General features: G+C 47.0%; 1 protein-coding gene across 1 annotated transcript in view; it reads left to right on the forward strand.

Annotated features, from left to right (window-relative positions):
* LOC138751962 (uncharacterized) overlaps positions 1-13,413 on the forward strand; it is an 83,370-nt gene that overhangs the window by 65,402 nt on the left and 4,555 nt on the right. Inside the window, exons 18-20 of the mRNA XM_069914993.1 lie at positions 7,321-7,407; positions 8,650-8,736; positions 13,073-13,258. Coding sequence (XP_069771094.1) covers positions 7,321-7,407; positions 8,650-8,736; positions 13,073-13,258 — 360 coding nt within the window. The remainder of the gene's footprint in view (positions 1-7,320; positions 7,408-8,649; positions 8,737-13,072; positions 13,259-13,413) is intronic.

Genomic DNA, 13,413 nt, shown 5'->3' on the forward strand with positions numbered 1-13,413 from the left:
CAAATTGTCTGTGACGAATCTACGGTCTAATCCCAATTTTCCACATTAGACCCTGTACCACAGAACACGGAACAGTACAGCACAGCCCATATATCTTTGCTGAACACGATGCCCAAAGCTAACTAAAACTCTACTGCTTGCAATCAATCCCCTTTATGTTCAGATCAGATCAGATACTATTTATTGTCATGTAATCAAACAGAAGATGTGGTATTAGAAACATAGAAACATAGAAAATAGATGTAGAAGTAGGCTATTTGGCCCTTCAAGCCTACACCGCCATTCATTTTGATCATGGCTGATCATCCACTCAGCACCCTGTTTCAGCTCTCTCTCCATACCCCCTGATCCCCCTAGTCACAAGTACTAAATCTAACACTCTCTTAAATATAGCTATGGAACCGGCCTCAATCACTTCCTGTGGCAGAGAATTCCATAAATTCACCACCCTCTGAGTGAAAGAATTCTTCCTCATCTCAGTCCTAAAGGACTTCCCCTTTATCCTTAAACTTAAGCCTGTCAAATCCCTTAAGAATTTTGAACATTTCTATTAAATCTCCTCTTAATCGTCTAAACTCCAGCAAGTACAAGCCCAGTTGTTCTAGCCTTTCTTCACATGCAAGTCCCGCCATCCCTGGTATCAATCTGGTCAACCTTTTCTGCATTCTCTCCATGGCAATGATGTCTTTCCTCAGATAAGGAGACCAAAACTGAACACAATACTCCAGGTGAGGTCTCACCAATGGCCTATCTCTTTCTTCTTTCTTTGGCTTGGCTTCGCGGACAAAGATTAAATGGAGGGGTAATGTCCACGTCAGCTGCAGGCTCGTTTGTGGCTGACAAGTCCGATGCGGGACAGGCAGACACGGTTTCAGCGGTTGCAAGGGAAAATTGGTTGGTTGGAGTTGGGTGTTGGGTTTTTCCTCCTTTGTCTTTTGTCAGTGAGGTGGGCTCTGCGGTCTTCTTCAAAGGAGGTTGCTGCCCGCCGAACTGTGAGGTGCCAAGATGCACGGTTTGAGGCGATATCAGCCCACTGGCGGTGGTCAATGTGGCAGGCACCAAGAGATTTCTTTAGGCAGTCCTTGTACCTCTTCTTTGGTGCACCTCTGTCACGGTGGCCAGTGGAGAGCTCGCCATATAACACGATATAAGGCCCTATACAACTGCATCAACACCTCTCTGCTTCTGAACTTGAATCCTCTTGATATGAACACCAACATACCATTCGGCCTTTTTTACTGCTTGCTGCACCTGCCTGCCCACTTTTAATGACTGATGCACAACGACACCCAGGTCTCTTTTCATCTCCCCTTTTCCTAATTGGATACCATTAAGATAGTACTCAGCCCTCCCATTCTTTACTCCAAGGTGGACAACCACACATTTATCCACATTATATTGCATCTGCCATGCATTTGCCCACTCACCCAACCTGTCCAAGTCACCCTGCACACTCTTAACAGCCTCTACACAGCTTACAATGCCACCCAGCTTCATGTCATCTGCAAACTTGGAAACGTTGTTTTCTATTTCCTCATCTAAATCATTAATATATATCGTAAATAACTGGGGTCCTAGCACTGAGCCTTGTGGTACCCCACTAGTAACTGACTGCCATTCCGAAAAGTACCCGTTTATTCCTACTTTTTGCTTCCTATCTGTCAACCAATTCTCTATCCACCTCAATACCATATCCCCTATACCGTGTGCCTTAAGTTTGTATAGTAATCTCCTGTGTGGGACCTTATCAAAAGCCTTCTGAAAATCCAGGTAAACCACATCTACTGGTTCTCCCCTCTCCACTCTACTAGTTACATCCTCAAAAAATTCAGTAAGATTAGTCAGACACGATTTTCCTTTCATAAAACCATGCTGCCCTGACCAATGAATTCACCACTTTCCAGATGTGCCGCAATCACATCTTTAATAACTGACTCTAACATTTTCCCCACCACCGATGTCAAGCTAACCCGTCTATAATTCCCTGATTTCTCTTTCCCTCCCTTTTTAAAAAGTGGAGTTACATTAGCCACCCTCCAGTCCTCAGGAACTACTCCAGAATCTGAAGAGATTTGAAAAATTATCCACTACTTCATGGGCTACTTCCTTTAGCACTCTGGGATGCAGACCATCTGGCCCTGGGGACTTGTCTGCCTTTAATCCATTTATCCAACACTGATTTTCCCCAGTCCTTCCGTCACATTAGCCCCATGGCCCCCTATTATTTCCTGAAGATTATTCATATTTTCCCTAGTGAAGACCAAACTAAAGTAGTTATTTAATTGGCCTGCCATGTCCTTGTTCCCCATGACCAATTCATCTGTTTCTGACTGCAAGGGACCCACATTTGTCTTTACTAGTCTCTTTCTCTTTACATATCTATATACATATCATTTTTTATGTTCCCTGCCACCTTTCTCTCATAATCTCTTTTGTCTTTCCTGATTAATCCTTTTGTCTTCCTCTGTAGAACTCTGAATTTCTCTCAATCTTCTGGTCTTCTGTCTTTCCTGGCTAGTCTATACGCTTCCTCTTTACACTTAATACTCCCTGATTTCCCTTGTTATCCAAGGATGTACTACCCTTCTTGAGTTATTCTTTTTCCAAACCAGAATGAACAAACGTTGTATTTCATCCAGGTGATCCTTAAATGCTTGCCATTGCCTTTCTACAGTTAATCCTTTAAGTAACATTTGCCCATCTAACTTAATCAATTCGCGTCTCATACCCTCAAAGTCACCCTTCTTTAAGTTCAGAACCTGAGTTACAGAATTAACCCTGTCACTTTCCATCCTAATGTAAAATTCCACCATATTGTGGTCACTCTTGCCCAAATGGCTTTGCACAACAAGATTGTTAACTAACCCTTCCTCATTACTCAGAACCCAGTCTAGAATGGCCTGTTCCCTCGTTGGGTTAGAAAATTATCCCGTATACCTTCCAAGAAATCGTCCTCATCAGTACCCTTACCAATTTGATTCATCCAGTCTACATGGAGATTAAAGTCACCCATTATCACTGCCTTGCCTTTGTTGCACGCATTTCCAATTTCCTGTATAATGCCGTCCCCAACCTTTCTACTACTGTTAGGTGGCCTATATACAACTCCCACTAACGTTTTCTGCCCCCTTGCATTTTGCAGCTCGACCCATATTGATTCCACATCATTCAAGCTAACATCCTTCCTTTCTATTGCTTTTAACTCCTCTCTAGCTAACAATGCTAGCCCACCTCCTTTTCCTTTCTGGCTGTCCCTCCTGAATATTAAGCTCCCAGCCTTGGTCCCCTTGAAGCCATGTCTCTGTGATCCCAACTATATCATTTACAGCTATCTGCACATTCAAAGCATCATTACACAAAATTTCTTTCAGTCTACCTGAAGGCAGACAAAGATTCACCATCTGTAGAAATTGCCCATCGCTCCTTACAGTTAGAGAAAGAGGGGAAGCAAAAGAGAGTTTCCCCAGACTCCCCGAATGTCCGTGGATTCGCCTCCAGAGCTCCCACAGCTTCCACAGTCACATGCTCTTCAGTCCAAACCATCGGCAGCCCAAGTGCCAGATCCGAACTGATCAGCGCCCTCGTGCATCTCGGTTGCAATACCTGGCACCCCCTGCATTCAGTCTCAACCACAGTCACCAGCAGGCCTGCAGCCTGCATGGGTTCCTCACCTCGAGTTGCCAACAGCCCCGCTGACCGTGTGTCCCTCAGCTGCAGAGCGCCCTCACCGGTCTGCCGCAGTGATAACCATCCCGCAGGTCGTCTCCTCTGCTGCTCCCACGGGGGTGGTCTCCCTGTATACTGGTGCCCTGCGTCAGTCCTCCGCTTTCCTGCAGCCTGCAACCCCTCTTGGCCGCTTTATAAGGGACCGTGGGAAGGTGGTGGCAATAAATAGCAATAGTGGACAAGTTTTAAACAGCTTGACAAAGTTGGTAGCACTAACGCGTAGAATGTATAAATACTGTGGGAAAAAGCAATGGCAGATCTGCCCTCCCAGAATGCCTTGCGGCAGAGAAAGTGCTGAATGCCTGGCTGCATGCATAGACCATTCATGGAGGGGTTGCTCTGCCGTATGGCATTCTGGGAAGTCAGGTCCACCATTGCTTTTACCCCATGGTCTTTATAAATTGTGCACTATAGCTCTACCAATGTTCCCACACTGTTTAAAAATTGTCCGCCATTGCTATTTATTGCCATTTATTTCCTCTCTCTTCTGCTGCGACTTTTCCAAGACAAAGTTTAAACCTTCATTTTAATCTTTTCTTCCTTCACGTTCCTGCTCTCACACAAAACTTGGGTCATTTCAATCCCACAATCCAATTACCTGTTTCACACTCGCCTGATTAACACCGACGTCTGCAGACACCAGAGATTTTACTAGGGGTCGAGACCATCAATCCCCGGCTTGGGATGATGTCATCTGACACCAGTGTTGAGTTGATTTTGCTTTCACACCAGACACTTTAAAGGCCGAATGGCCATTAATTCCTGGGATCACAAATTGGGCTTTTTTCCTTTTCTACCCTCCCACCCAATCTGAGGCGCCTGCAAGCTCACACCAAGACACAAGAGAAACTTGTCCGTGAACTACTCTTTGCAGATGATGCCGCTTTAGTTGCCCATTCAGAGCCAGCTCTTCAGCGCTTGACGTCCTGCTTTGCGGAAACTGCCAAAATGTTTGGCCTGGAAGTCAGCCTGAAGAAAACTGAGGTCCTCCATCAGCCAGCTCCCCACCATGACTACCAGCCCCCCCACATCTCCATCGGGCACACAAAACTCAAAACGGTCAACCAGTTTACCTATCTCGGCTGCACCATTTCATCAGATGCAAGGATCGACAATGAGATAGACAACAGACTCGCCAAGGCAAATAGCGCCTTTGGAAGACTACACAAAAGAGTCTGGAAAAACAACCAACTGAAAAACCTCACAAAGATAAGCGTATACAGAGCCGTTGTCATACCCACACTCCTGTTCGGCTCCGAATCATGGGTCCTCTACCGGCGCCACCTACGGCTCCTAGAACGCTTCCACCAGCGTTGTCTCCGCTCCATCCTCAACATCCATTGGAGCGCTTACACCCCTAACGTCGAAGTACTCGAGATGGCAGAGGTCGACAGCATCGAGTCCACGCTGCTGAAGATTCAGCTGCGCTGGATGGGTCACATCTCCAGAATGGAGGACCATCGCCTTCCCAAGATCGTGTTATATGGCGAGCTCTCCACTGGCCACCGTGACAGAGGTGCACCAAAGAAAAGGTACAAGGACTGCCTAAAGAAATCTCTTGGTGCCTGCCACATTGACCACCGCCAGTGGGCTGATAACGCCTCAAACCGTGCATCTTGGCGCCTCACAGTTTGGCGGGCAGCAACCTCCTTTGAAGAAGACCGCAGAGCCCACCTCACTGACAAAAGGCAAAGGAGGAAAAACCCAACACCCAACCCCAACCAACCAATTTTCCCTTGCAACCGCTGCAATCGTGTCTGCCTGTCCCGCATCGGACTTGTCAGCCACAAACGAGCCTGCAGCTGACGTGGACTTTTTACCCCCTCCATAAATCTTCGTCCGCGAAGCCAATCCAAAGAAGACCCTCCCACCCATATCCACCTATCACGTCCGTTAAACATGAGAGTCTGCAGACTCCGCAGTTGAAGTAAAAGCACGATGCTGGAGAAACTCAGCAGGTCAAACAGTGTCCATTATATAGCAAAGGGAAACATACGTAACCGACATTTTGGATGCGGACAGAGTGAAGGTGCTCAGCGAAATGATCTCCCGTTCTGTGCCTGGTCACTCTCATGTCGAAGGTGCTTCGCATCAGTAACAGGGATCTCCCAGTGGGCAACCATTTCAATTCTGTGCCCTACTCCCACGCCGGCACGCCTGTCCGTGGCCTCATTTACCATCAAACCAAGGCTACCTGTAAACTGGAGAAGCAGCACCTAATTTTTTGTTTCAGCTGACGGCATTAATGTTGACCTCTCCGCTTTCCGCTGACCGACTTCCCGTTCTTCCACATCCCTCTGTCTCCTTTCCTCCAACCCCCAACCCCCTTCCCTCTCCATTCACAGAGCCCTCTTCCTCATTCTCCTGTTTGCTGGTGTATCCTCCCCTATCCACCTCCAGCCTGATTCCTCAGCTCCTCCCCCTGCCCCTCCCAGCCACCATTTTATTCAGGTGCCCACTGATATTTTGCTTGTTCCTTGATGAAGGGCTCAAGCCTGAAATGTTGGTTTTATATATATATATATATATATCTGCTATATAGGAGCCGTAGGTGGTGCCGGTAGAGGACCCATGATTCGGAGCCGAACAGGAGTGTGGGTATGACAACGGCTCTGTATACGCTTATCTTTGTGAGGTTTTTCAGTTGGTTGTTTTTCCAGACTCTTTTGTGTAGTCTTCCAAAGGAGCGTTGTCTCCGCTCCATCCTCAACATCCATTGGAGCGCTTTCATCCCTAACGTCGAAGTACTCGAGATGGCAGAGGTCGACAGCATCGAGTCCACGCTGCTGAAGATCCAGCTGCGCTGGATGGGTCACGTCTCCAGAATGGAGGACCATCGCCTTCCCAAGATCGTGTTATATGGCGAGCTCTCCACTGGCCACCGTGACAGAGGTGCACCAAAGAAAAGGTACAAGGACTGCCTAAAGAAATCTCTTGGTGCCTGCGACATTGACCACCGCCAGTGGGCTGATAACGCCTCAAACCGTGCATCTTGGCGCCTCACAGTTTGGCGGGCAGCAACCTCCTTTGAAGAAGACCGCAGAGCCCACCTCACTGACAAAAGGCAAAGGAGGAAAAACCCAACACCCAACCCCAACCAACCAATTTTCCCTTGCAACCGCTGCAATCGTGTCTGCCTGTCCCGCATCGGACTTGTCAGCCACAAACGAGCCTGCAGCTGACGTGGACTTTTTACCCCCTCCATAAATCTTCGTCCGCGAAGCCAAGCCAAAGAAATCTGCTATATAAAGTACGCTTTGTTTGACCTGCTGGGTTTCTCCAGCATTATGTTTCTACACCTCTAATCTCTGACAACTGGACCTCACCTGTGTGATAGTCCAAGATACTATCACCAATGTATATATTTACCTATAGTTGTGATTGGCTGAGAGCCGTAGCCCCACCTAGTGGCCAGGTCATAACCAGACCCAGGTCAGTCTGGACTGGTCGACCTCGATGTGCTACGCTCCAGTCTTTTGCTAATAAAAGCCTTGGTTTGAGTCAAGAAGCCTTTGAGTCATTCGACGCGCTACAGCTTCGTTCTCATCTAAATGTCATGAGGGATTGTGAATCTCTGTTCCTTCCCTCTTTCAGGTGTTGGAGCTTCAGCCGACACTGACTTTGCACCGTTACCTGTGGTCAACTATACTCGATGTGATCCTGTGTTACCGGCAGCCGCAGGTGAGTGTATAATCAGACATTCGCAGCAATGAACACGGAACGTCTGTCTATAATGTTAGCTCAGATCCGGCCATAATTATTCAGGTTGTTTCACCAGCGCCATCTGGAGTCAATAACTTCACTGCTAAGTCAGCTGGAATCTCCTTTGCACAGGAGAGTCAGTAGAACTGATTATAACAAAACATCCTGTTCAGAATTGGGTCCTAATTTCCTAAATTGTCTGTGACGAATCTACGGTCTAATCCCAATTTTCTGCATTAGACCCTGTACCACAGAACATGGAACAGTACAGCACAGGAACAGGTCCTTCAGCCCATATATCTGTGCTGAACATGATGCCCAAAGTTAACTAAAACTCTACTGATAGAAGTCTCTCAATCCCCTTCATGTTCAGATCAGATGAGATGCTATTTATTGCCATGTAATCAAACAGAAATATAATATGACATGAAATTGTCATAAGACAGACAAAGATTCAGCTTTCGCATTGCCCGGAGCCCCTTACAGTTGGAAAAAAGAGAAGCAAAAGGGAGTTTCCACCGCCCCCCCCCCGAGATGCCAAGAGTCCTTGGATTCACCTCCAGCGCTCCCGCAGAGACCATGGATTCACCTCCAGCGCTCTGGCAGAGACCGTGGATTCACCTCCAGCGCTCCTGCAGCTTCCGCAGCCGCACAAGACGCTGGTTCAGTCTAAATCATCGGCCGCCTGAGCTCCAGGTCTAAAACTTCGACACGATGAGCATCCTCTTGATGCTCAGTTCCGATACGTGGTTCCAGAAGCCCACATTTGAAGAATGTCTGGAGAACTCTTGAAGAACCCTTGAAGGATTGAAGAATGAAGTTTTTAACATTTAATTTTTAAAATGTAGACGTTCACCAGAGAAACAGGCCCCTCCGGCCCACAAACCTGTGCAAATCCTTTCCAACCTCACCCTCGTAACTCTCTATATTTCTTACATCTAAGAGTCTTTTAGATGCCCCTATTGCACCAGCCTCCACCACCACCCCTGGCCACACATTTAGACATACACGTGGTATACACGAATCCGTGCCATCCAAGTAACCCCGTACATTGTGAAAGGTGGGAGGAGGCCAGAACCCCCGGAGGAAACCCAATTTCGTACCCCCACCCCCACCCATCTTCACCTCTGACCTCGGACCACTGGCCCTTGCCTGGTTCTCACCTAAATGTGTCGACTGTGTCGTGCGGGATTGTGAACCCCTGTTTCTTCCCTCTTTCAGGTGTTGCACCTTCAGCCGACACCGACTTTGCACCATTACCTGTGGTCAACTATACTCGTTGTGATCCTGTGTTACCGGCAGCCGCAGGTAAGCATATAATAAGATAGTCACAGAGAGCCTGCAATGGACACGGAACGTCTGTCTTTAACGTTAGCTCCGATCCAGCAATAATTATTCAGGTTGTTTCACCAGTGCTGTCTGGAGTCAATAACATCAGTGCAAAGTCAGCTGGAATCTCTTTTACGTGGGAGATTCATTAGAAATGATTATAACAAAACCTATTGGGCCCTATTTTCCCAAGCTGTTCGTGAAGAATCTGCGGTCTAACTTTTCTGCATTAAACCCTGTACCAAAGAACATAGAACAGTACAGCACCAGATTTGGCAACCCCTTGTGGCTGCTGGCGGGCACAGGCTCCACCAACTTGGTTACAGAGCTCAAGAGTTGGAGAGTTTCTACTGCGCTTGTAATGGTGAGAAACCCAGATGGGACATATCCCAGCTGCGGTCTTGCCAAACACAGGCAATTATTTTCTAATTACTTGGATGAGCTGCAAATGATATTTCTACAGAAACAATCATCAAGGACCCACACCCCCCCCCACATGCTCTGTTCTCACTGCTACCATCAGCAAAGAGGTGTAGGGGCCACCAGATTCACACCACCAGGTTCAGGAACAGCTGCTCCCCCTCCACCATCAGACTCCTCAATAACAAACATAATCAGGGACTCATTTAAGGACTCCAACTTGTGCACTTTATTGATTTTCTGTTTGTTCTTTCTGTAGTTCACAGTCAGTTTGTTTACATTCATTATCTAGTAATCACTCAGGCCCGATATGATATTCCCTTGGACCTTGAGGTAGGGAGACAAGTGTTGAAATTTCAGGGGCCCTGGCAGATATATTCAAAATGTCCTTAGCCACGGGTGAGGTGCAGGAGGATTGGAGGGGAGCTCATGTGTAAGCCAGGTAATTATAGGCCAGTGAACCTGCTGTCAGTAGTAGGTAAATTATTGGAAGGAGTTCTGAGAGATGGGTTATATAGGAATTTGGTCAGCCATGGGCTGATTAAGGACAGCCAGCATGGCTTTGTGCACGTTAGGTCATGTTTAACAAATCTTATAGAGTTTTTTGAGGAAGTTACCAAGAAGGTAGATGAGGGAAAGGCTGTGGATGTTGTCTACATGGACTTTAGTAAGGCTTTCAACAAGGTACCACATGGGAAGTTAGTTCAAAACGTTAAGACACTAGATATCCATGGAGTGGTTGTAAACCGGATTCAAAATTGGCTGTGTGGGAGAAAACAGAGAGTGGTGGTGGATGGTTGTTTCTCAGACTGGAGGCCTGTGACTAGAGGTGCCTCAGGGATCGGTGCTGGGACCATCGTTGTTTGTTGTCCATATCAATGATCTGGATGATAATGTGGTGAATTGGATCAGCAAGTTTACTGATGACACTAAGATTGGAGACGTGGACAGTGAGGAAGATTTTCAAAGCTTGCAGAGGGATCTGGACCAACTAGGAGAATGGGCCAGTAAATGGCAGATGGAGTTTAATGCTGAAAAATGTGAAGTGATGTATTTTTGAAGTGCAAACTAAGGGAGGACATACACAGTAAATGGTCGGGCACTGAGGAGTAAAGTGATCTGGGAATACAGGTACATTGTTCCCTGAAGATTGTGTTGCATGTAGGCAGGGTTGTAAAGAAAGCTTTTGGCATCTTAGCCTTTATCAAGGCTAAGAGTATAGGAGCTGGGATGTTATGTTTAAGGCATTGGTGAGAACAAATTTGAAATATTGTGTGTAGTTCTGGGTGTAGAGAAGATTTACTAGGATGTTGCAGGGTTTTCAGGAGTTGAGTTACAGGGAAAGATTAAACATGTTAGGACTTTATTCCCTGGAGTAAAGAAGAATGAGGGGAGATTTGATAGAGGTTTATAGATTATGAGAGGTACAGACAGAGTGGATGTGAGTTGGCTTTTTCCGCTTGGATTGGGGGAGATAGATACGAGAGGTCATAGTTTTAAGGTGAAGGGAGAAAGGCTTAGGGGAACATTAGGGGGAAGTTCTTCACTCAGAGAGTGGTGGGAGTGTGGATCTTGAGTTTTAAGTATAGATTGAATAGATACATGGATGGGAGAGGTCTGGAGGATTATGGAATGGGAGCAGGTCAGTGGACTAAGGAGATGATAGTTGGCACAGACTAGAAGGGATGAATGGCCTGTTTTCTGTGCTGTAATATTCTATATTTGCAGTTTTTTATTTGCTTAGATGTTTACACTGTGCACAATTTTATTTTCCACTACCAATTAGTGGTGATTCTGCTGTGCCCGCAGGAAAAAGGAATCTCAGGGTTGTATGTGATGTCGTGTATATACTTGACAATAAATCTGAAATCTAGAACATTCCAGCCCAGTTCAGGCACTTTGGCCCATGATGTTGTGCAGACCTCAGTAAATCCACTTCACAATCACCCTCTTCCCTGATTAACACCCCATAACTCTCTTTTTTCCTTCCATCCATGTGCCTGTCTAAGAATCTCATATTGTACCAGCCTCCACTACCAACCCCCGGCACTGCATTTACAGGCATCCACCACTCTCATGATTGAATGGTGGAGCAGACTCGATGGGCTAATCAGCCTATTTCTGCACTTACACCATAAGACCAAAAGGTATAGGAGTAGAATGAAGGCCATTTGGCCCGTTGAGTTCACTCCACCATCCTATCACTAGCTGATCCATCCTCCCACTCAGCCCCACTCCCTGGCCTTCTCCCCATAACCTTTAATCCCCCTGACAATTCAGATACCTATCAATCTCTGCCTTAAATACCCCCGATGACCTGGTTTCCACAGCCGCCTGTGGAGGCAAATTCTAGGGGTTCACCGCTAGAAATTCCGCCCCATCTCTGTTTTAAATGGGTGTCCTTCAGTCCTGAAGTTGTGCCCTCAGTGTCAAATCTACTCTGTCCAGGCCTTTCGACATTATGATGTCCCCATCATTCTTCTGAACTCCAAGGAGCACAGTCCAAGAACAGTCTTATATATGGTCTTATGATCATGGCCAGCACCCTTTTCGCAGGACAACAATAGCATAACCAGAGGACATCTGTTTAAGGTGATGGGAGAACTGTGGGCAGTTCTAGTCTCCTTACTTGAAGGAGATACTGGCCTTGCAGGTGGTCCAGAGGAGGTTCACCAGGTTGATCCCGGAGATGAGGGGGTTGACCTACGAGAGGAGACTCAATCACGTGGGATTATACTCACTCAAATTCAGAAGAATGAGAAACAAATAAAATTATGAAAGGAATTTATTAAGATAGAAGTAGGTACGTTTTTTCCACTGGTTGGCAAGACGAGATCTAGGGGTATAGCCTCAAGATTCAGGGTAGTAGATTTAAAATTTAGATGTAATATAACAAAAAATTTAGACATACAGCACAGTAACAGGCCGTTTCGGCCCACGAGACCGTGCCGCCCAATTAACTTACACCCCTGCTACGTTTTGAATGGTGGGAGGAAACTGGAGCCCTCGGGTAAAAACCCACGCAGACACGAGGAGAACTGACAAACTCTTTACAGACAGCATGGATTCGAACCCTGGTCCCGATCGCTGGAGCTGTAACAGCGACAGATATGAGGAGGAACTGCTTTTTCCCAGAGGGCAGTGAATCCATGGTACTCGCCGCCCCTTGAAGCAGTGGAGGCGACCTCAATGAACATACTTAAGACTGGATAGATTTCAACACAGTAGGGGAAAGAAGGGATATGGGGAAAAGGCAGGTACCGTAAATATGCGTGTATAATGCGTTTCAAGAATAATGCGACCACCCCCATTTTTTAGGGGAAAAAGGGAGAAAATTTTTACCCCTGTGTATAATACGACCCCCTCTCCCTTGCCCACCTGATTTGCGCTGCCGTCTCTCTCCCCCCTCACCCGCCCGATTCACGCTGCCATCTTTCTTCCCCCTCACCAGCCCGATTCGCGCTGCCATCTCTCTCCCCCCTCGCCCGCCAGATTCGCGCTGCCATCTTTGAGCTCGAATTTTGCTACAAAATGTTTTGCATTGTACACACATATTTACAGTAGGTGGAGATCAGCCATGACCTTATTGAATGGCGGGACAGGCTCGACAGGCTGCTCCTGTTCTTATACCTCTATCAAATTTCTATCATTCTTCTCCCCTCCAGGGAATGTTGGAACTCCTTTTGAGATGAATGTAAGTGAAAAGATGTGATGAAGGTGATACTTTTAGAGCACAATGGGTTTAAGCTTTGGAAATGTGGTTTTTCCTTTAATCTTCCAATGAAGCGTTTATTCGTGTGGTTGTGGCAGGGATTTAATGGTGCTGATCAATCATTTCTCTAATTATACGCCCCCACATTGCAATATTTGTAACTGCCATTTTGCTTCATGATAGTTCCTCAGAGGAGAAACGGGGTCTTGCGAAGAAATGCGTCTGCCTGCGCCCCGTTTCAACTCAGGCCAACGAAGTCTCGACGGGCTCTGAGGTTTGCCTCTCCCATCTCCAGCAGACCCCCGAGCCGTGCCCCTGCTGGAAGGAGGGGCTTTGACCAGGCAGCTGTATCGACGAGGCAAGACCCAGGTACTGGAGGCACTGACCTGAAAGGGGGAATTGGCGCTGTGTTAATGCTGGGCACAGAGGCCGCAGCAGGTCTACTCAGGTTCGAAACCTTGGTCACCCTTTACGGTCTCTAGACGCTGCTTGACCTGCTGAGTTTCTCCAGTGCTCTTGCGCTA

The sequence above is a fragment of the Narcine bancroftii genome, chromosome 1, assembly GCF_036971445.1.
Source record: "Narcine bancroftii isolate sNarBan1 chromosome 1, sNarBan1.hap1, whole genome shotgun sequence".
Taxonomy (NCBI): Eukaryota; Metazoa; Chordata; class Chondrichthyes; order Torpediniformes; family Narcinidae; genus Narcine; species Narcine bancroftii.